Source organism: Terrapene carolina, unplaced genomic scaffold (genome assembly GCF_002925995.2).
Source record: "Terrapene carolina triunguis isolate 2854851 unplaced genomic scaffold, T_m_triunguis-2.0 Scaffold179, whole genome shotgun sequence".
Classification (NCBI taxonomy): domain Eukaryota; kingdom Metazoa; phylum Chordata; order Testudines; family Emydidae; genus Terrapene; species Terrapene triunguis.
Window position 1 is genome coordinate 1,045,242 of NW_020664530.1, and position 24,647 is coordinate 1,069,888.

General features: G+C 41.3%; 1 protein-coding gene across 1 annotated transcript in view; it reads left to right on the forward strand.

Annotated features, from left to right (window-relative positions):
* The first annotated feature begins 1,121 nt into the window (after positions 1-1,121).
* LOC112113498 (cyclin-dependent kinase 13) overlaps positions 1,122-24,647 on the forward strand; it is a 64,363-nt gene continuing 40,837 nt past the window's right edge. The window contains exons 1-5 of the mRNA XM_024209796.3: positions 1,122-2,452; positions 15,411-16,016; positions 20,583-20,753; positions 22,023-22,162; positions 23,374-23,544. Coding sequence (XP_024065564.1) covers positions 1,254-2,452; positions 15,411-16,016; positions 20,583-20,753; positions 22,023-22,162; positions 23,374-23,544 — 2,287 coding nt within the window. The 5' untranslated portion in view covers positions 1,122-1,253. The remainder of the gene's footprint in view (positions 2,453-15,410; positions 16,017-20,582; positions 20,754-22,022; positions 22,163-23,373; positions 23,545-24,647) is intronic.

Genomic DNA, 24,647 nt, shown 5'->3' on the forward strand with positions numbered 1-24,647 from the left:
CACTGAGCGAAAAAACAACTCAGCTGGTGCAGGACTTCTCCCCCGCAATTTACCACAGTGAGTAGGGAGATGTGTAGGAGGAGGCCCGTGTGTAACTGCAGCCAGCGGGCCTGGGGCAGGGATTACAGCGCTGGCTTCTCTCGGGCTGTTGGCCTCCCAGCCTGAGTGCGCACGAGGCTCTGGACTCGAGAACGTGACCCGCGGCCAGCGACCCGCGTTGCGTTACCCCGAACCACCCACTGCTGCCGTTCAACACGTGGGGTGGACAACACGGCGCCCTCGCCCGGTAACCAGCGCCGTCACCGCCGCCTGCAGCCCGGGATGGGCGCCACAGGCCCGGGCCTGCAGCAAGAACCACGGAGGGGGGGGGGGGGGGGGGGAACCCGCTCCCCCCCAGGGAGAACCCCCCCTGGGCCCCAGCAGGGACCCCCCCCCCCCCCCCCAACAGGAAACTCTTGGATGACCTTTCACCTCTCAAAGCGGAAGCTGCTGCCCTCGGCCCCGCGCTGTAGGCGGAGAAGCGGATTGGGCTCTAGACCCGGCCGGAACTCACGCATGAAACCTTCCGGTCGTGACGTTTAGGGGAGTCTCTCGCGTGGTGTCGATACTCTCCCGGCCGGCAGCGGGGAGAAAGCTCGCGCTAGTGAGCACCCTCCCCCCCGCGCCTGCTGTACGCGCGTGCGCAGTGCGCGCCTTGTCCCCTGTGTGTGTGTGTCAGTCGCACAGCGCGGAGGCCTCTCGATCGCTGCCCGGCTGCGAGCGACGGAGGCGCCGGGATCGAGCCGCCGGGAGTGCGCGTAGCTGGGACACCTACGGCGCGACATTGACCCTGGGACTCAAGGAGGAGCCGGGGGGGCAGCGCGGCCCGCAGGCGCCGCCGGAGGGGCCGAGAGAGGCGAGCAGCAGGCGCCGCCGGAGGAGGAGGCGGCGCGGGCCGGGATGGAGTGAGGAGGCCGCCGTGAGACTCTTCCGTGTTGCGGGGACAGCGGGAGGCCGGGCCTAAGAGCCTCCGGGCTCGTTGGAGACTGAGACCCCCCAGCCCCACCCCCCGCTGTTACCGGGCGGCCCGAGCGCGGGGGTCGCGCGGCCCGATGTGAGGCGCGGCCGGGCGGGCGGCGCGGTCTGTGAGGCGGGCTGCGGGGCCGGGGTCTGTCTGTGCGCGGCGCGGTGTCTCCATGGCGCCGGCAGCGCCCTGAAGGCGGCGGCGGCGGATTCGCAGGCCGCGTCCTAGTCCTCGGCCTTGAGTGATCTCGATGCCGAGCACCTCGGACGCGGCGCCAGCTGGAGGGAGCGGGGGAAGCCGGGGCTGGGGCGGCTCGGCAGCGGTGGAGGCGCCGGCGGACAAGAAGCGGCTACATCACCGGAGACGGAAGCGCTTCGCGGCCCAGCCGCAGCCTCCCGCTCCGCCGCCGCCGGCTCCTCACCCGCTGCTGTTTCCACTCCTGCAGCCGCCGCTCCTGCAGCCGCCGCTGCCGCCGCAGTCTCTGCTGTTCCTGGCGGCCACCAGCGCCTCCTCCTGCTGCGGGGACGGGGGGGAGCGGAAGCGGCCCCGGGGCAAGCGGCGCTCGGGGTCCCGGCACAAGCGGCGTCGGGGCCGCGGGGGAGGCGCAGGGGGCGGCGGCGGCGGCGCCCAGGAGCCGGAGAAGCGGCGCGGTAGTGGGGGGCTGAGCACTCTGGTGGAGGAGTACGACGACGTGAGCTCCCAGTCCGAGGGGCTGGTGGGAAGCGGAGCGGCCGGACCAGGCGGGGCGGGGAGCGGCGGGGGAAGCCCGGCCTCCTCCTCCGGTGGGGGGAGCCAGCGGCCCCGGGGGGAGTCGGAGCGGAGCAGCCGGCCGCGCCGGGAACATCGCGGCAGCAGCGGTCGCTCCAGAGAGCGGCACCGGGAGCACCGCAGGCGGGGGGAGGAGAAGCAGCAGGAGGGGACGGCGGTGGCCAGGGGGGGAGCCGAGGCCTCCTCTTCCTCCTCCAAGTCCCGCAGCCGCCACAATCAGACCGGGGGCCAGGACCGGGAGGGCCCCAAGAGCAGCAGTGGCGGCGGCAGCGACGCCCGCAGGAAGGGCCCGGCCGCCTCCCCCGGCAGTGGCAGGAAGGAGCGGGAGGGCAAAGCGCACAAGAGCCGGACTAAAGCGGCCAAAGAGCCGCCCTCGGCCTACAAGGACCCGCCGAAGGCTTATCGGGAGGATAAGGCCGAGCCTAGGGCCTACAGGCGGCAGCGATCGTCCCCCAGCCCCGGCCGGGACGACAGCCCCCCGTCGCACAGGGCCTCCCAGAGCCAGAGGAGCCGCAAATCGCCCAGCCCCATCGGCGGGCGCTCCCCCCTCAGCCCATACAGCCGCCGCCGATCCCCTAGCTACAGCCGGCACAGCTCGTACGAACGCGGCGGGGATGTGTCGCCCAGTCCCTACAGCAGCAACTGGCGCCGCTCTCGGAGCCCCTACAGCCCCACTGTCAGGTGAGTTGGTGTTGGAGGTATAATACTGTGTGTATGTCTACGGAGAAGAGTGTTGGGGGCGGGAGGGGGTTATATCCACGGGGAGGCTCTGTCCCGAATAACTTGGGTGGGGAAACGGGGAGATTTATATCTAATTTAGGGGGGAAACGGGGTTTTCTGTTCTCCCATCCCATTGGGGAGAAGGAGGGGGAGAGACTGTGATATACTAAAATCATGCTCCTGCCTTGTCCCTGGAGCAGGGAGGAGACCCTAATGCAACAAAGCGGACCTGTCACATCGTCTCCTTTTTCTCTTGTAGAGAAGAGAGATTGTAAAGGTAAAATCTCCCCTGTGTGGGGGAGTGGTTATAAACTTCCCATTATAATATTATCTCAAGTGGGAAATGCCTTCAGTGGGGGATGGTGAAGACCTCTGGGGCACTATATCTGTTAAATGTTATAATCAGCAGATTTCCCTCATAAGCATCCTGTTCCTATCTAACCCCCGAGATAGATAAATGTTAAATTCTTTTATAGCTTAGTTAATCTTTTAGCACTGAGTTAGTTAAAAATTAAATTGAATAAAATATGGGGCATTTAGTGTTTGTACTTGTGTAAATTATAAGTGCAAACTATTTGTTTTTGTAGAAAAAGAGGCAATATTTAAATGCTGCAAAGGAATTATGCATGTTTCACTAAGTACTTAATTTTTTAAAAATTATGTTTAGGTCCTTATCCTGCAAAGATTTACCACTGTGTTTAAACTTCATGCACTGCAAGTAGTTCCATTGATATCAGTGGGCACTTGTAGTGCAAAAAGTTGTGTGTGTGTGTTTTGACAGGGTCAGGGTCTTTCTCTGCTTAATGTATATGCTAACCTGATGGCTAAGTTCTGTTTTTTGTGTATGCAGAAAAAAATGGCTTCAATAATGGCTGAGTATTGTCAGGTAGAGTTATCTACCTTTTGTATTTGTATTGCAAAGATATTTACTATTAACTGGATTTTTGAGAGGGCTGTGTGTTTGGCCTGTGCGTATTTCCAAAAGAAGAACTATATTTGTAATAAAAGAATCTTGTGATGGTCTAGGGCCAATACTTGATTTATCTTAAAGTTGTTACAAACTGATGTGTAAAGTTATTCAGGTTCTAAAAATATTTGTATTTTTAAGTTTTACCACTCCATTGACAAGAATTCCGTAGGCTCTATGAAAAACAATTTCATGCTCCCTCTGATGGTTCTGTATCAGTTAACACTTTGGCCAGCGCTCATTGAAAATGGTGCATGTTCTCTGAGCCATCCTGGCATTCTTCTACCTGAGGCTTTCACTTTCTGGATGGGCACTGAACATTGAAGTGGCTGAGTAACTCAGTTTGTATCCCATATTATGTTGGGGGAATAAAACAAAGATGGTTTTTAAAAATAAGATGTATTCGAAGTTGCAGTTGTGAAACATCTTAGTAAACTTCAGAATGTTTCAAAACAGGAAAAAGTATTCATAATCTGAACAAGGACAATCATTAGGATGAAAAGTGTTTGTCATTTAAGAGTGTTATAATTGGTTAAAGAAACTTTTTTTTAAATTATCATGATTTAAGAAAACAGTTGGATTTAGGAAATATTGATTGAATTCAGAATTGCTGAATTATGAGCTGATGTGTGCACTGAGTGGAATTCTTTGACAGTATTCCAGTCATGAAGTGCAATAATATGCCATGGGGTTTCAACTAAGGAATTGCCATATCTGATACAATTAGTAGTTCATCTAGTCCAGTTTATTTTTCTTTACACAGCTGCCAGTAAGAAATGCTTTATAGGAAGGTGCATGAAACCGTGTAGTGGACAATTACAAAACAAAGTAGGCTTTTGGTTTGAAGCATGAGAGTTTCTATCCCTTAAATTAAAAAATGATCTAATTTGTCATACAAATGTCTGAATTGCAAATCTGATGGCTTGTTTTCCAGAATTTATCTTTGACTTTTTCTCCAGTTCATCTGTGATTTCTGTCCAGTCTCTTAGTATATACAGAGATACTTCTATATTTACTAATTTCTCTAGCAGATGTCTTCTTTCTGACTTGCTGGAGGAGTTGGGGCAGCCAGTGGGAGACTGCATTTATAGAGACCTTGAGGGAGGAAAGGATGGCCTTCTGATTAGGGCTTTGGACCTAGAAGATCTGGGTTAAATTCCATGCCCTGCAGTTGACCTTGGCTGGGTCACGTATACTCTTTTTGAGTGTTTCCTGTCTATAAAATGGGGATGATACTTCCTGAAGTGGATGTGAAGATAAATTCATTAATACTTGCGCAGTGCTCAGATGCTCTGATGATAAAGGGCCATAGTTCTTGGGTATGCATAGTTCTGGGGTATACTTGAGTCATCCTCAGCACCTGTCTGCTTTTCCATCAGCTCCTGTTTTAACTAAGCCTCCCCAAAAGTATTAATTTTCTGTAATGGGAGTTCTTTGCCTTTAACACACAATAGGTCTGTAACTTGAACACTGTCTTCAATTCATCCTTCTCTAAAATGTTGCATATAGGGCATGTTTAAATCTTTCAATTTCTCCCTGCATAGCATCTCTAATATCTGGCTTTTCCTTTTTGTCATCATTACTAAAACTCACATTCAGGCCTGCATTACTCATGTCTTCGCTCTTGCAACCTCCTCTCTGGCCTTGATAAATCCTATTTTGCCCCATTTATAGGCATTCAAAATGCCGCTCTGAACATCATTTTCTTTGCCTGTTGCTGTCGAAGAATATAGTAGATTTTCCATGCTTCTGTTCTTAAATCTGTCCTTCATATTGAGGACAGCAGGAAGGATTAATGATGGCCAGCTTGGGATGGCCTTTTCTCACACATGGAATAGAGGTTTCAGTTTGATCTTATCTATACAAGAAAATTGAACCATTTTAAACTTTGTTTGTTAAGCCTCTGTGTAGACATCCTTATTTTACTTTGAGTGGCTTATTTCAATTTAATAAGCCTGGTTTAAACCAAAATAAATGTCCATATAAACTTTTGCACCAGTGTAACTAAATCAGTTTAAAATTGCATATTCCTTGTGTAGACAAAGTCTAAAAGTTTTACTGTCTTGGTCAAGGGGATAGGAGGCTTTTTAAATTGCTTGCTGGAGCAGTTGGGCCAGCCAGTGGCAGAACAGGCCACAGTATTGATAGGGAGGTTTTAAGAGCTGTCTAATTTAGATGTTTCTAAAGCAGCTATTATTTAGGGCTGGGCTTTTCAAAGGGGACTATGGGAGTTAACCACCCAAATCGCCTTGAAAGATAGAAATTATCCATCCATTCCAGTGCCTTGTTGCTTTTGAGAGTACACCTTGAAGAGGTACATCAGTTACCAGTCCATCCCACCTCACAAATCTCTGGGAGTCTGGGTATAGTCTGTTCAGTGTCTCACTTGCTTTATAAGAAAAGGTATAAAGAGAAGTTTCACTGTTTTTGAAGGTTTTCCTGTTGTGGGCGTATCAGAAAATTCTGGGCAGTTTTCATCTGCCCCAATATAAATATTATGCACTAGTTTATATATATTCATTTTGTGGGGCATTTTTGGAATTATGTAAATAAAATTGAAGGTTATAATATGAATCTTGAATCAGTTAACGTTGTGCATTTCTTAGTCAGTTGCATAAATGAATGATGCTCTGCCAAATAAGTTGGAAGGGTTTGCTGCATAGCTTAGGCCATAGTTGCATGGGCAAGTGTAATGCTTTCATGACGGCAACAGCTTCTTAGGGCATGTACCATCTTGACCTGTATGATATAAAGCAGTGGTTCTCAAATTTCATTGCACCGTGACCCCTCTTCTGACAACAAAAAATATTACATGACCCTAGGAGGGGAACTGAAGCCTGAGCGTAGGCCTGCTGCCCTGAGCGAGGGGCCTATAACCTGAGCTCCGCTGTCCAGGGCTGAAACCAAAGCCTGAGCCCCGCCACCTAGGGCTGAAGCACTTGGGCATTGGCTCTGGGTCGTGGGGCTGAGGGTTCGGCTTTGGGCCCTAGCACGTCTAACGCCAGCTGTGGTGACCCCATTAAAACAGGGTTGTGACCCACTTTGGGATCCTGACCCTCCGTTTGGTATAAAGGCTTCATTCTGGGCTAGTGTCTAGGTGTAATGGTGTTATGACAATTGACTTCTAGTCTGTTTCCTAACGATAATGCCCTAGAACTGCTCAAAATGTGCTTGCAGTAATGCTACATTGCGATCTGACTCTAGCAATTTTGGTATCTAGGGAGTGTGAAAATGAAGATAAGGTGAATAAACTTTTACAGTGCTTTAGGTATTTTGTCTTCAAGGCTTGGAAAAAGGATTACGTACGTTTTCAGCTAGATGACTGAACTTCCCAGCTGGAACCTTTATATAAAATATTGGGGATGGAGAAGAAACTAATGAGGTCCAGGGACACAACAGCTCCAATGACTTCACTAGCTTATAACTTAAATAAGCAGCAGCAGAGTGAAACTGACATGATACTTGTCTGTTCACAGAGTTCTGAATTGCAATTGTGAAATTGACTAGTGCAGGGGTTCTCAAACCGGGGTTAGGACTCCTCAGAGGGTCACAAGGTTATTACATGGGGGGTTGCGAAATATATTAAAAAGTGTTTTTAATTTATATGGGGGGTCGCACTCAGAGGCTATGTGAAAGGTCACCAGTACAAAAGTTTGAGAACCACTGGACTAGTGTCTTGTCATTGTCAACCTGTTGCTGCTTGGAGGTGGGCTCTGAGCATCCGCAGACATTGGATCAGTTTACCTATAGTTCACATTTGGAAGTTTATCTTTGCAACCATAAGGGCTAGAAATATAGTTTTTCATTAAAAACCTTAAATTCTACAGGCACTGTTTAAGCTCCGTCACTTGTCAGTGAAAACTTTCAACTCATTGCCAATGAGTAGGTGAATGGATTTTTCAAGACCTGTTGTGCTTGGTCTGAATGAGATCCGTTTTAGTGTTTCTTTGCTGGACTGGGAGACAAATGAACATCAGCTATTAAGATACTACTTGAAATAATTGGTAGTGTTGCCTATGTTTTTCTTTTGTCTATATTAACAGAGTTATTCTGTAGGAACAGATTGCATATTTAAGATAAGAGAAGAATGAGGATATAGGGTATTTCTGTAGCAACTAGATTGAACTTTGAACACTCTAGTATAAAAATATAAAATATAACAAAACCATATTGCAACAAACTTTTCATATCTGTATTAGAGTATTTAAACTTTCTCTAGTAACTAATTCTGATGTGTTTTACAAAGCATGGAATTGTAAAACAAGATTAGGTAGCTTCCCATGACTTCATTCAGGTAATCCAGGTCATTGTAAACTGTGTGATCACACGTTCAACTCACATAACCTAATATGTTTGCTTTAATTTTGTCTATACCCAGTGCAACACCAAAGGTCTTGTGCAACCACCTGTATGTAATTTTCCCAGTATAAACATCCATTTATTTTAATTGGATGAAATATTCAAACATATTAGTACCTCTACCTATGTGTGAAATAAAACAATGTGACTTTTTTTTTAGCCTAGATGTTTTTCTATTTGAAGGATGGGGTATTCTAAAAATACTTATTAAAGTTCTCTTTAGAACGAAGCTTTCCTTGAAAAACTTAAAATTTAGAACTTCAATTTTTTAAGATAGGGAATGGAAGAGCTTTTAAAAATTCTGAATACTTGTTCTTTTACCTAATTTATATCTATCTGATGTATATCAAGGACCTCTGTCATTGTGGTGTGAGTTCTGAATTCAGAATGTAAGATTTACATTGGGAGTGGATGGGCCACTACACAAAGTAAAACTATTTCCCCATGCTTATTTCCCCCCCCCCCCCCATCCCAGTTCCTCACATCTCCTTGTCAATGGCTGGAAATGGGCCATTTTCATTACCACTACAAACAGTTCTTTTTCTGTCCCGCTGATAATAGCTCACCTTAACTGATCACTCTCCTTATAGTGTGTATTTTAACACTCATTGTTTCATGTTCTCTGCGTGTGTGTGTATATATATCTATATATATCTTCCTACTGTATTTTCCACTACATGCATCCGATGAAGTGGGCTGTAGTCCACGAAAGCTTATGCTCAAATAAATTTGTTAGTCTCTAAAGTGCCACAAGTACTCCTGTTCTTTTTGCGGATACAGACTAACACGGCTGCTACTCTGAAACATTGTTACTTGTAGTGGACTTAGGTTTTTACCTCTCCTTTGTTCAGTGGCTCTCTTTTCTTGTTCTTTTTCCTTATCTTTGGTTATTATGGGATGGATTTTTGAAAAACAGTTAATTTTGCAAAGCATTCTGAAAACAGGCCTGAGGTTGGACTAATCTCTGTTGGTAAATAATTCCCTGAGCACGGGTTCTCTACTGAGGACACATTAGTTATACAATTAAATTAAGGAGAAAATAAAATTACTAAATTTCAAAGTTACCCAACATTCCTGATTTTTTTTAGACTTGCTAATGACTTCAAAATACTGAAGAATAGAATTTGAATATCTGGATAAAATTAAGACATGTGGCACTTGCTCAAATAGCAGTACTAAATAGTTTTATTTATAAAACCATGCGGGCAGGGGACTGGACTCGATGACCTCTCGAGGTCCCTTCCAGTCCTAGAATCTATGAATATATATATATATCTGTCTGCAATGCAAATGTAGACATTGAACTAAAAACTGGACTAAAGGGAAAACATGATTAATGGTATATCACATGAGAGAAAATTTGTCCTATCATAGCTAAGGAGAATTAATCTTAAATTTGCTTATTAATGCGCAGAGGGAATTTAGGCTAAAATTATAATTAACCAGAGTGTCTTGTCACTGGTGGTTCAAATTACTGAGTGATCATATGGGTATATAGTGTCTTGGGAAACTTATGGTAAAAGTCAATTGATTACATTTAGAGATCTGCCTTTTCAAATATTTTTAAAAGAACAGATAATTACACTGGAAGACCATGGTGCTTATATACCATTTGCTAGGGTTGAGCTGTAGATTCCATTTTAACCTGCTCCCCTTGTTTCGGTTACTGATAACTTTCTCAAACATCTTCTTGTGATGATCTCTGAGGTGTTGCATCTTGGCCTAAAGATGAATATTTTATTAAGGAATTGGGAAAAATCAGTTCAGCTGTTCTTGAACTCTGCAAATATTGGGGAAAAAATCCTGATAAGTTCTGATTAAAATGTTTGCTCTTGCGTAATTCAAATGGCTGAAAGTCAACACTTCAAACTTGGCTTTCTCTTGAATGTCTAATTAAAAGGAAAAACCATAAAGGTTTAAACAAAATCTTGTAAATGTTTTAAAAGGTTATGAACAGCGAAAATTAGCATTTTTTGCTTGAGTTTAAATTTTTGTTTTTCTGACGTGCTACTAGTCTGTGTTAACAATGGTGATGTGCCTCTAAAGTACTTAATCCTCTTTTTAATAAAAGGGGGTGGGGATGGGAAAGAGTGATGTAACAAAGAACTCAAGCACTCCAATCAAGAAATTCACAAACTTAAGATTCCAGCTATAAAATTCTCACTCGGTACATACACAAGGTTATTTCTACGTAATATATTGCTGTTTTTTTCATTCTGTACCTTTTAAAATATTCAGACGATACAATGTAGCAATTAATGTTCCATTATAAACTAACTACTGGAGTTTTCTGACTTCAATGTGCTTCATTATTCAAATGTTAAATTAACTTTTTGCATTAATTCTTAAATACACTAGGTTTTGATGCAACTTGTATAATTAACATTGAAGGTATGACAGAATCTTTGAACAGTTTTGTGATAGTTTTGAGGCATGCATCTGACAAAATCCAGTATCCAAAGTAGTAGCTTGTTGTGAAAGCTCTCCAGTAATTAAGCAGAGATAAAGGGACAACCAGTCTGCTTTGAAAAATTTAAGAAGTTAAGCAAAAGTTGTGTTAAATCATGCTTAAAAATACAGTGCTTTAACCTTTTTGCTAATCTGTGAAAGCATTACCCAAAACCATGCTGGATTTGGTTGTTTTGGAGAAAGCCCTTTACTATTATTCCTTTCTCTATTTTTTAATATCTCTTGTCGTTTATGCTATGTTTTGTGTCTTTCCCTTTTTCTGCTTTCCATTTGTGTCTAGCAGCAGTACTATACATTTAACCTATTTCAGAGAGAAACCAATATAACCTAGTTTCACTCCAAGTATGTTCTTCTGAAGCTGGCTCCAGAAAAACATGTTGTCAGGTGTCTAGAACTTAGGAGTTCTAATTCTATCTCGTTTGTCTGTTTCTCTCCATCTATAAAATAGGATTTGTAGTCCTTGTCTACTTCAGAAGTGTTGTATGAATTTTTGTAATGTTTTAAAAAGTATAGTGCTATATAAATGCTAAAAATTAGGTGTGAAGTGCTGCTGTGCTATAGCAATGCAGTGTTCCCTTTGTGGGTGCATCTGTTCCACAGATGCACCTAACAGTAAATAAGTAAATATGACAGGTGCCTGTGGGTTGACAAACACCAAACAATGTCAGCTGCTGGGCATAAACATGGAAAATTTGAAACAGACTGATATAAAGCCAGGATTTTTTTAAATTGTTTTCCATCCACAGTTCCCTCTAAAAATCTAGCATTATGGCAACTTCCTTCAGTTGAGGAGAACTGGATGTGGTACTTAAGTCTTGTACTGCCTCTAGTCTCCCCAGACTGGGCCAAAGATCCTTTTTATATTCTTCAATAGTTAATGCAACAGATATTTAAAAAAATATAGTTCCTTAGGTAAAATAAAAAATAAACGTAGAAATTTATGACTAAGCACAAAGCATCTGGTGGCAAATACATGTAAGATGGGGCAATATATATGTCAGTAGTCTTTGAAGAACTGAGCAGACTTCTGATATAAGCACTGATAAGAAGTCAGGTGCCTGTCATGATGTCCACTAACTTTTACAGTACACAAATCTGATATTTGCCATAAAGATTCTTTTAAAACAAGCATGTTATCTGGACAAAGTCCGGACATCATGTGTGAGACCATTTTTATAACTTTGTGACTTGATCTTTTTTTAAACTAAGGTGTAGCCTCTGAATAATGTTAAAACCAGTTGGTATATGCTTGAGACCAAATTCTTCCCTCAGTTGGGAAAATGGAGTTCTGTACACTCATCTGAGGACAGACTTTTTTTCCTGAAAGGTAACCTGTAAAGGGAAAAGAAATGTGCTTGTGCCCTCTTTCTTTCCTTTGGCATATCAGGAAGGCCTGAAGTTTTTTTTCCTTTTCTGCTTGTCTATTTTTTTTTTTTTTATATATTAAGCATTTGGGTCCAGTCTAGTCTGTTAGTCTGTTATTACTAGTAAACTAAGGAAATGATGAAATACCGGCCAAAAGAGTAGAAGTTAAGTGTTTGAAAGAGGAAGAGTATTTTAGTCAGACTGTTTAAAAACTGTTTTTTTGATTAGCACCTATGAAACTTGAATGACTAACACTTGGGGTAAAAGAAGGTTTCCTCAAAGATTCAGCATCCTGGCCCATTCAGTTAAGTGCTATAGTTCACAAACATCTCTGTGAGACCTCCATACGGTCTGTCAAGACTAAAGCCTTGTCTAAACACAAATGTTATACCACTTAAACTACTAATATTTAATGCTGTACATCCTTCCCCCTCCCCTTCTGTGTTGATGCAGTTACATTGATATAAAGATGCTCATAACAGTAAAGCTCTTTTCTATATGGGATGGGAAATAAGCTATAGCAACATAAGGCAACTTTGTACTGGTATAACTGTGTCCACACAATGAGTTGTACCAGTGTAATTATTTAAGAAAAAAAAATCTCACACTCCTAATTGAAATACTTGTAACACTTTGAAAGCTTCATGTCAACTAGGCCTGGGAAAGTATTTTGGAACTTTTGGCGAATCATAGAATATCATGGTTGGAAGGGACCTCAGGAGGTCATCTAGTCCAACCCCCTGCTCAAAGCAGGACTAATCCCCAAACAGATTTTTGCCCCAGATCCCTAAATGGCCCTCTCAAGGATTGAACTCACAACCCTGGGTTTAGCAGGCCAATGCTCAAACCACTGAGCTATCCCTCCCCCAATGTAGTTAATACATTTAACTAATATGTTTTAGAACCCTAATGTAGATAGGACCAAGTTTTATTTTAATACTTTAGCTGGGCGAGGTTGAAGGGTTTAGCTCCACCAGTTAGTTTTAAAATACTATTTGTGTTGTCTATGCTAGAGTTTTAAAACTCACGTTAGCCAACGTTTTCAAAATACATCTTTCATTCTAGTGTAGGCAAGTTTCTAGAAGTCCTCCAGAAAAACTGGAGAATGCAAGACTTGACATTTCTTACATTTCCAAGGTCAAAAACAAACCGGAAAAAAAATGTGTGTGGGGAGGGGTGATGGAACAAAAACTTACAGGCATACATAATGCGGGGGGGGGGGGGGGGGACGCGAAGAGAACCACCAGTTCAGTATAACAAAATATTTTGCTGGCCATTTTGGTTCTGTCTTGCCTTTTATTAAAAGTAGAAAACATTCTCCCCATTTTACGGATGAGGGACCTAAGGCACAGAAATGTAAGTGACATTCCCAAGGTCAGCAACTAAATTATAGAGTAAGGAAAAGAACCCAAGTCTCCAGACTCAAAGCAGTGTGTTTAGTTCACTAAACCACTGCTTCCATTAAAAGTTAATTCGAAGTATTTTCCTTAATTTTTTATGTGCCAGAGCTGCAACATACTTATCTGAAAAAGTGCATTTTACATAATTATTTCAGTGTCAATTGGAAATGCTGTAGAGTACAGTGATTTCCCCCCCCCCCCCCTCCAGTTTTCTTCTTTTCTGACCTCTTCCAATTCTGCCAGAGGGTTCTGTAAAACCTTCTTTCTGGCATAGAAGTGAATTATGTTAAACTTCTCGGGAACTAGGTATATATCTTGGAGAAAAGATTTTGGTTGATTTTCTGTGTTTTGAACTGTTAAATTGTTCTGACATATCTAATGAAATATAGCTCCATATAGCCACTAGTTTCAGTTTTAGTTTATAGCATATTGCAGCCGTCCTACTTAATCTAAATGTGCTATCAACGTGTTTAACTCAGTGAAATCTTGATATTTCAATAGCAAGAGTTGAAAACCCCTACTTTTCTCATACAAGATTCATGTTTCTCTTTTGGAAATTAACCAATATATATGTAATAGTATCTTCTCTATTTTAATACTGTATAACACAAGATCAACTTATCTGAAGCACATATATGTATATGAATAAAATATATTATGCACAGTCAGAATTGAATTAGCTGGTACTATTCAAACACATGAAACATTCCAGGAACATTCATGATATTTGTTTCCTTGTTTTAGCTGCCAGTTCTTAGATGTTGTCTGGTTATATTTGTTATGAGCTGAAGTGTACAGCACACTGAGAACTCGGATCCTCACTATTCTAGCTTATTTTTTTAACCTAGATAAATGGACTCACTGAAATAACTTTTCCCCCAGGAATGATCTAGTCAAGAAAAGTAGAATTACAGTGTAGTTCCACTAAACTTAATTTAGAACAATTGTGGATATGGTGAATATACTTGGTGACAGATATGCATAGTAAAATAAAGTGGATGAAGAAACACTTTCATAAATTTTCATGGAATAGTAATAAGTTAGGGCACTTCATTTATATTTTACTCAGAGCAGCCAATTTTTAACACCTGTGGTCTAAATTGGCAGTTTGTCTCTAGTAGTTTGCAACAAAAAACTAAATCAAAGCTACTAGGCAAGTCGAAATATGGAATCTATTGAATTAGTAAAGTAAAAATGCATGTGAACTGGTATCTTTCACAATGGCTTCAAACAATTTCTGAGCTTTCTCCATAACTACCAACATTTTCTCTTTTAGATATTTTTCCCTCCTGGGAACTTGTAAATGTGTGTCCTGTTCTGTTCTCTGCACATGTGCAGAAATCCAGATGATTGACATTCTTTTCTTCTCTCCCTTGTTGCTCTTCCTTTTCTGCAATGTAAATAAATAACATACGGTAGTATGACAGCTTGTCGGTTACACATGCTTGTGATGAGGTGTAGGGGATATGCAGGGAGAATTATCTGTCTAAAAAAAGTATGGACTGTCTTACAAAAATGCATTAATACAGCATTATGCTTGTATCATTATGTCCTCAGAAATGAAAGTTAAGATTGAATGTGTCTTTCAGTTTGCCTCTTTGTGCGCAGCTCACCACAATAGTTTCTAACTATGTATTCAGTAGTATTTCTCAAATACAAGATAATGATAAAAAGTTACTGCAACAATAGTTAACCAGTTATTTTTATAAGGCAGCAAATTCACAAATTAAGGTTCTTACAGCAATATTACTTCAGCTTCATAAATAGTGTTTTCTCTTCCTCTTTTTCTTCAAGTGTATAACTTAATATTTCAATTTGCTAAATATGTACTAGAAACATTAACAAGAGGTCCAAAATTGCAGAATTAACATTGCTGTAGTTCCATAACTTTTTTCCTGTCAACAAAGCAATTTTTTATCCTCATATTTATGTAGTTTTTAAAATCGTTGTTGCTTAGTATCAAGCTATTTCTATCAACAAGCAAAGAACAGTTCTGAAACTGAGGAAGGAAATGAACAGCTGATCAGAAGGCATGCAATGTGTTTTCTGTGTGTTTATATTTTTGTGATTTCCTAATGACTTTTTACAAAGGAGCTCTGCTAAAAAAGATTCATAATATATCCTGAGGTCCTGTGTGGTTATGTCTGTGCTATGGATATTGTATTCAGAGATAGAGTTCTCATTGTTTCTGAAAGTTTTTCCATATGCGTTTATTTAGATTCATGTTCACCCTTTAAACATAGTAATGGCAGTGACAGTGTTTGCAAAAGCTGCTCAATAATAAGGAAGGCAGGTTAAATAAACAGACATTCTTTATTTTTAAGCCTAAATTGACCAAATCTTTACTGTTTTGAAGCAGGAGATCAGCAAAATCCCGAAGCAGAAGCCCTTACTCATCAAGACGCTCAAGGTCTCGCAGCAGGCACAGATTATCTAGGTCCAGAAGTCGTCACTCGAGTATTTCTCCTAGCACACTGACTCTAAAAAGTAGCCTGGCTGCTGAGTTGAATAAGAACAAAAAAGCTAGAGCTGCAGAAGCAGCCAAAGCCAATGCAAAAATTTCAAACACCTCTACGCCTACTAAGGGAAACACTGACACTGGTGTGAGTGTACCTCAAACAAACAATGTGAAGGATCTGAAGAAAATAAAAACTGAGCATACACCTTCTCCTACAAGTGGTGCAACTTTGAAAAATGACAAGACAAAAGCGAAGGTCTCTCTTCAGGAGACAAAGGTGGAAAATAATTTGATTGTAGACAAAGTGGCTAAACAGAAAACAGCAGCAGTAAAAGAGAATAAATCAGTTGTTGTAAAGCAGCAACCAGTCACTGTAAAAGAGAAAAACAAACCACATACACCAAATGTAGGAGCCAAGGAGAAAGATAGAAATGTTGCGCTACTAACCTCCACGCTGCCACCCTTGCCTTTCCCTCCCATGCTGCCTGAAGATACAGATACTGACAGGTGAGTATATACATTCACGTATATTTTTAAAGAAATAAAAACTTGCACAATTGCATAGGACTGATCAAAAGCTCCACTTTAGGCGGTTTGTTTCTGTTCTTCAGTTAACTTCGATTTAAGATGGTGGTTATTAGGAACTTAAAGGCGCAGAGACATTATTTATACTTATAAGTAATCTACTTGTATATTCCAGGAGTTAAGATGGGGGAAGGGTTTGTTCTAAGATAACTTTGTCAGTAAAAATTCTACTGGAGAAGGACAAGCTGAAAATTGGAGGTGGATTGAAAAGTTGTTTTTTTTTAATAATTTGCGCACACAAAAAATATTTAAGATCTCAAATCAGCTCATATAACTTCAGCTACATACAACTAGACTTATGAAAAAATGCATTTGGTAACAATATTTGAGAAGTACAGGTAGTTCCTCCGTAATTTACTTGCCAAGGCTTTGAGTTCAGGGTTCATTTTCCCTCTCTGATAGTAACAGCACTGACCCCCTACAGCATTGTAATGAATGCAACTCCCTATTTCTTGAAGGGGTTAGCAACATTGTAAGCACTGCAATGGTAATGAGCACTGGTTTTAGCAAGTAAAGCAGCTAGCAGTTTGTCTTTGAAGTGAATATGAACTACAAAAATATTATGTCCATAGTGAAGTATTTCTAGGTCCTAAACAGTTATGGAACCTAGACCATATTCAACTTTTTTTTTAGCTCTGAGATAGAAACCTTATCAGTATTAGAAAATTGTTAAATCGGAGCTTGTTGCTCTTTTCCTCTGATTTTTGAGCAATATTAAGTCTAGAGTGTGTATTATCAATACCACACTTTCATAGGCTATGGATTTTCAGTCTGCCCTTAGCTTGTAAATTACAATTTTAAAAGATTAGTGCCAAAAAAAAGTCAACATGTGAAGGCATCCATTTTAATATTCCTAGCATTGAAGCTGCAGTGATAACATGATTTAAAGATTCCATGCAGCTGTGTAAAGACACTGCTTTGACTTAAACCAATAGAGCAGGGGAGGGCAAACTATGGCCCGCGGGCCGGATCCGCCCCGTCAGGGTTTTCAATCCTGGGGATTGCCAGCCCCATGGCGCAGTGGGGCTAAGGCAGGCTCCCTGCCTGCCCTGGCCCCACGCTGCTCCCGGAAGTGGTCGGCACCACATCCCTGTGGCCCCAGGAGGATGGGGGAGCAGAGGGCTCCGTGTGCTGCCCTCACCTGCAGGCACCGCCCCCCGCAGCTCCCATTGGCCGGGAACGGGGAACCGTGGCCAATGGGAGCTTCGGGGGTGGTACCCACAGGTGAGGGCAGCACGTAGCGGAGCCACCTGCCCCATCTCACCTCCAGGAGCCACTGCCGGACATGCTGGCCACTTCTGGGCGTGGCGCAGGGCCAGGGCAGGCAGGGAGCCTGCCTTAGCCCCGCTGCCACCCGGGAGCTGCTCGAGGTAAGCAGTGATGGGACAGAGTCCGCATCCTGAACCACTCCCGCACCCGCCTGCCCTGAGCCCCTTCCTGCACACCGCATCCCCTCCCACACCCCAAGCCCCAGTCCTACATTCATGGCCCTGCATACAGTTTCCCCACCCAGATGTGGCCCTCAGGCCAAAAAGTTTGCCCACCTCTGCACTAGAGAGAAGCACAGAACTTTATGTAGCATTGTAATCGTTCAAATTTACACTTGTTTACACTTGTTTGGTCTGCTTTCCTTTATCATTTTAACCTGTGTAGTAGCAGCCCATGTGTGTCTTACCTGTAAATAAAAGTTGCTAGGAATTCAGACTTAAATGGATGGCTAAATATAAAAAACACAGGGTGTAATGTGTGTTAAAGTACAAAGATTGTGAAAGAAATACAATTGAAATATCTGACAAAATTCCTGTGTTATAGGAAAGAAATTGCTTCTTTTCCTCAGAAGTGCCAGCAGAATTCAATTCATTCCTCCAAAAATGATGGATTTGTGTAGTGAGCATGGGAATGCATGGCTCAGTCATACTCTCTTTGAACATAGTGACAAAACTGCCTTTTGTTTTCATGAGAACAAGACTCTGGTTACAAATATCTACTGTAAATTACCTGGTCTAGAGCAGAGAGGAGGGCAAAAAATTAACCCCTAAAGGGCTTGGTCAGTTGAGCAGCATTTATTTATTGAGGTGTGAAAAAAGAAATTGCTTCCTGATCCCAGCTGATAAACAGCTTCTACCTGAAATAGAATGTTAAATGTGCATTGTAATATATCCTAGCCAGTTTAACTTCAGATTATATTTTTATTCAGAAATAGTTGAGTTACCAGTCTGAAAATTAGGGAGGGCCATGTGTACACAATATATTGCAAACTGGATTTTAGAAACTAGTTCTACCAATTGATTTTATCTTTGTAAATTAACATTCTAGTAGATAGGCAAATATTGTACCTTTTGGACTACGTTACCAATCTAGAAATGATTATATCACATTGTAACAAGATGATCGGAGATCTTATTGAAACTCATAGGAAAAATACCTGGACTTCCACTTCTAATAGTCTAAGAGGAATTCAAGTCCGTCAATTCAAAATCAAAAGATTCTGTTTTTGAAAAAAGCTTTGGCTCCCTTTAGTAATGTTGTGGCTTTTATAGTAACATTTTTCTATTTAAACATGTTCTCTTCCCTGTTGTGTGAAAGACAAAGGGGAGAAATTGACTATATAAAAAATGCTGTCTAATATGTAAAGTAAAACGGGGGGTGTGGAGAGTTTTCCTTAGTCTTTCATTTACAGTAATCTGAGATGTTACCCACTATCTACTTGTAACACATTCAGATAGCCATGTGATCTCTTAAAAAGTTGGTATTCTGGTGCCTCAAATGGTAACTAATACTCTAAAGCAATGGTAGAATTAAATTATACAAGTAGCTTATTTTTGTGTGTAACATACATAAACATTATATAATTTTGTAAGAACATTTGAAGGGAAGGAACCTCCTGGGTTGTAAAGTCCAGCCTCCTGCTGTTGCAAGCAACCACATCTTACAATCAGTTTCATGAACTTATCAAGCTCCATTTTAAAACCAGTTAGGTCTTTTATCTGCACTACTATTATTGGGAGGCAATTCCAGAGCCTGATGCCTTTGCTGGCTAGAAACCTTCTTTCCAGTGTTATGTTTTCAATTTCCATAAAATAAGGCAGTGCACTTAATAAAATTGCTGTTTTTAGAAAAATGTCTGATTCAAACTACTATGGGACTGACAGGGGGATGGGCGAACAGACTATTTTGATCCAGTAACAGTCCCAGGATAAGTATTACATCCTTCTAGATTTAGAAGCAAATGAAGCAAAATAGCAGAAGGGACACAGTAAGGGGGAGTATGAAAAGACATAAGTGGATGAGAGGGAATATGATTGAAAGTTCTATATTAGACTATTCATATTATTTTAGTAGACCAATTTTGGGTTCAAATTGCTATCAGTGCAGTCTGAAAACTTTGAAGAATGGTGAGGCCTCCACACAAGATCAGTATTAAATCAATGTCAGAATGATTATTTATAGACCAGTTTTGCCAATGAAATAATATAGTTACTGAAAAGGTCCACTGAAACAGTGGAAAAAGTCACCATAGTACTGTATTTTTAGAGAGCTTATTTTTAAAAATAGGCTAGTGAATAGCAGAGAGCCAAACGGTGACAGTCATATGGAGCAACAAGATGTGTGAGGCAATGTGGGACATGGAGTTAGACTCCCTGCCTCCATGTATGTGCTCATATGCTTCTTGTGCATCAGCTTTTTTTTTTTTAATGGAATTAAAAGAAAAAAAGATTTTGCTTTTCTAACTGTGCCTTTCAAAATACTGTTGTAAGATGAGTAAGTATTATCCTCTCTTCACAGATGGGAAAATAGTAAAAGGCCAGGCTAATTGAATTGCATGAGCTCACACGTGAAGTGTGTGGCAGAGACTTAGGCAGGTCTTCACTACCTGCCGGATCGGCGGGTAGAGATCGATCTATCAGGGATCGATTTATCGCATCTTGTCTAGACGTGGATAAATCAATCCCCGAACGCGCTCCCCGTCGACTCCGGAACTCCAGCTCACAAGAGGCGGAAGCGGAGTCGATGGGGGAGCAGCAGCGGTCGACTTGCCGCCGTCCTCACGGCCAGGTAAGTCAACCTAAGATACGCCGACTTCAGCTGTGCATATCTTAGGTCGACACCCCCCCACACACACACACAGTGTCGATCAGGGCTCAATCCAGGTTTCCTGACTACCTGTCCTGGCCTCTAATACATGCTGTCATGACTAACTTTAACATTCACCAGGAAAAAACTAAAGGTATTCTTCATCTTAGTTCACAACTTTTGCAGCAACTCAGCAGTCAGCTCTGTAGTTCTTAGATCACTCTGTTCAGTAGTCACATGTAAAACATAAACAAATGTCCTCCGGGCTGTAAAAGCAGAGACTGCTGTTAAAGCAGACTATATGAAATTGTCACTTGTAGTGAATTCCACTGAGGTCTCACCCCCATTAGGTTTCCAGTCATGAAACGGAAAAGAATTTTAGTCCGTTTTAGCTGATTCTGTTTATCTTTATAGTTTGCGAGGGAATCTTTCAGTGAAGGCAGTTAAAAAGGAAGTGGAGAAGAAACTACGACATCTGCTTGCAGACTTGCCACTCCCACCAGAGTTGCCTGGAGGAGATGATTTATCGAAAAGTCCTGAAGAAAAGAAACCAGCAGTTCAGTCACACAGCAAAAGGAGGCCTAAGTATGTTTACTACTTCCTTTAAAAAAAAAAAAAAAAAACTGCATGTAAGACAAAGTGATACACAAGTTTCTCCAAAATATAAAAATTTGAAATATATATAATTTACCTGGCTTTTTATAATTATTCAACATAGGAAGTACTGGAAATAGGTTAATGCCTGCAGCAAATCTTGAATCAATCGATTTACTTCTGCTTTGTGCTATTTAAGCCTTTTTTTAACCATTAAATGACTCAGAATGTTTTAGTTCTGAGAGTCTTCTAGACAGGCAAGGCAGTCCCTAGGTGTACTGGCACCATTTGAGAAGAAGGAATTTTGTACTCCTGCCCACCATTTCCCTATTTGCCTCATTTGCACTAAGTTTCTCTGAACCCTATTCCCTTATTTATCCTCATCCTTTGGTCCCTCATCCTTCTGCCCTTCTGTGTGCTGTAATGATGAGGGACCAAATGAGCAGAAACTGCAGACAAAAAGAAAGTGGTTTGGAATAGGCTTGTTGGTGAGTAACTGTGAAGGTCCTCTTTAGATGCAGAACTGAAAGTGCCCACTCAACCCATGTTTAAGACTGTTACTTGGTTTTATATCCTCTTGCTTGTATACCCTCCCTTAAAGCACCACATTAAAAACTTTCCCTTGAAATTCATTGTTGTGTAAACTATCCAGAAAGTGATTAATAGGTAAGGCTAGATGCTGTTCCTTTCTTTGCACCCATTCACCCTTTTACAATGGGGTTGCTGCAGCTGTAACACTTTGAAGAAGGCAGATACTGAATGAGATACCTTTTATGATAGTTAAATGTACTAACCATTGGGTAGGCATCGTTTAATAGATTAGTGAAGTGTGTGTGTATTGTTTTGGATGGACAGATGCAGAAACTGTTAAGTAAAATGTGACTCAAAATGTATCTTTCCTGAGACACAATAATTTTGCTTTTTTATAAACTTCAGTGGAGACCATTTTTAAACAAACAAACATTCCTTTGTGGTGTTTTCAATGCGAATAATGCAGTTTTGTGCTAGGGCAGGAGAAATGCAAAGCGATTGACTGGAAAGAGTCGGCAAATGAAACTGAAACTAACTAGTCTGTTTTCTTTGTCCAAGCTGAGAGAAATTAAAAGAACATAAGTGTTGAAAGTTGAATTCATTCAGTTCTCTCAGATCTGTTTTTCTAAGAAGTTAGTAATATGAAAAAGGTTACTTTTTACAGAACTTATTTCTGAACATTTTGATATTTTTATGGATGTATTTTTAGAGCTAATTTTTATTTAATAGAATATGTGGACCACGCCATGGTGAAACAAAGGAAAAAGACATTGACTGGGGAAAACGCTGCGTGGATAAATTTGATATAATTGGCATTATCGGAGAAGGCACTTATGGGCAAGTTTACAAAGCCAGGGATAAGGATACAGGTAAGATCTAAAAATATATAATGAATGAGTGCTGTTAACTCCAGAATTGCAGTATTACATGGATTTAATTTGGTATATTTTGTAAAATGCTTGTGCTTTTCTGCCCTTCTTATCTTGGAAAATTCTTCAGAATTGTGTTGGGTTTTGATCCTGGTAGTTCTTCATAGTAGTAGTAATTTCTCTATGCTGCTTAAAATCATGTAACTGCAGGTTATTGCTAGAAGCATAGGGTGCAGGTATTTTTTGGCCAATTTCCTACTTCAGCTTTCATGCCTTGAAGACAGTTAGTGAGAAAGAAAAGAGAGAGGCACAGCAGTAATGCTTGTAGGAACTGTTGATGAAAGAAGCTGTTGAACAAAGGGTATATTCAGGAACTTTGCAGTTTCTCCTCCTTGCACCTTCATAGCTACTACCTGAAATAATGTAAAGGGGGAGGGCCTCCTGTACAATGACACCCTGAAATGTGATCTCTAAGGTTGCTTTTCCTATAGTAGTCAGATAATTCTCATTTATGGCATCCTAGTTTAATTAAAAGCTGAAATATTGCAAAACTTGTAACTGCCTATCTGTTTGTTTTATGGCTTTCTTGGAACACCAACCATGGGGTATCAAAGGACATTTTGCTCAGCACCTTATAATAAGCAGTATTTTGAGATTAAGTTTCCTGATGTATGTTGTTTTATTTTCTCGTTTGATCATCTCACTTTACATTAGTATTCTTGGCTACATTACAAATGTGCTAGATGTATTGCTTATCAAAAGGAAAAAAGACGCAAGAAAGAACCTCCGTCTATTTCCCGACCTCAGGTGTCCTGTAATGTGAAATCTGCAGCATGTGTAGGCCTTTAAATGTAGAGATGCTGTTGACTCACTCTTGTGTGTGGGCTTAGTGATTGGAAACCCAAGGAGGCAGATCCGATTGCAGATGAGAAAGAAGGAAGAAGGCTATTTAGTAGTTGTGAGAAAGTTGTCTTGTAGTTTCACTTCTGCAAAAGATTTGGTGTCTGAGCTGTGAGTGTTTTGTTAACATGGACCTGAATTTACTTTTTTTATTTTATTTTTAGTGCGGGTGCACATACTGGAACACGAATGATTGACATCTTTTTTTTAAATATTGTAATTCAAAAAGGATGTATTGAGTGACAGAAAAATCTGAACTTCATTTGTTTGAGTGCTATCCTTCATGTTTTTATATTTAAACCTTTTCATAGGAGAAATGGTGGCGCTAAAGAAAGTACGGCTGGATAATGAAAAGGAAGGTTTTCCAATTACAGCTATTCGGGAGATTAAGATTCTTCGACAGCTTAACCATCAAAGCATTATCAACATGAAGGAAATAGTGACAGATAAGGAAGATGCTTTGGATTTCAAGAAGGATAAAGGTATGTACACATGCACAGGGCAACTACTTCTCTGCAGTCCCATTCTTAAAGCAAATATTAATTCAGTATCTGCAAGTGGAGGTTTTACTTAAAAAGTGCATTTATAGGTAGTAACCTTGCAGCAAGGAGTTGTAATGCTACATGTTCTCTCTACAAGCCCTTTATTTAACAAACACATAAATACCATTGCTTTTTGGAGTATTAATGTAAACACTCTCAGAACAGAATAAATGTAACTTTGTTTTACAGTGTTGGAGCAGATGTGAAGATGCTTGTTATATGTAGATTAAGCAGGATTAACAGACAATGGGAAGATGTCACTTTGGAGTCCAATTTAGACTCCACTCTGCTCTCCTTGTTTTCTCCTGCCTCACTGGAATACTGCAGTCTCATTCCTTTAGGGAAAACGTTTTCCTTACAGGTTATTTTTGGCTTGTGATTTCATTTTTTGGAATCGGCATGAGTGCAGATGACAGAAGGAAGCAAAAGGGCAAAATGATGTATAAATTGGCCTTCTTTGAAGGCCAAAGTACAGATGGATTTATTAGTAAGTAAGATGGATTTGTTCTTGCATGTCAGAGGCCTACAAACTTTCATCATCTTTGTTCACTCTTCTTGAGTTACAGCAACCTTCAGAGCGGACAGCAGTAAGGCTACAGTAGGGAAATTTGTACAGGGCTGTTGTGTTGTGCTCTTTGCAAGTGTAAATCTGACAATAGAGCTGGTCATTCCATCTTTGGAGATGTCTTTCATGCAGTAATCTACCAGACTGTTCTCAGTAAACCCTGGCTTGTTTGGGTCTCCAAGCAATAGGTGTCTTTCTATTAAAATTTTTGGCTGAGAAGATGTCATTTTAGGGAATTTGGATACCTATGACATTGTCTTTCTCTCCCTAAATCTTAATGGGGAATATTAAGTAGATCCCGTCTGTTCTGTGCTAATTGAGCCAGGCCCCATAAAGGAGAATTTTCTTACCACCAATTCTTTTGTGTCCTAGATTCCTCTGGTGTAGACTCATCTCTCTTGATTAGTTAGGAATCTATAAAAGATTCTGTGGAAAATGTGAGGCTTTTATACAGGCTACTAATCAAAACCAATTTTTT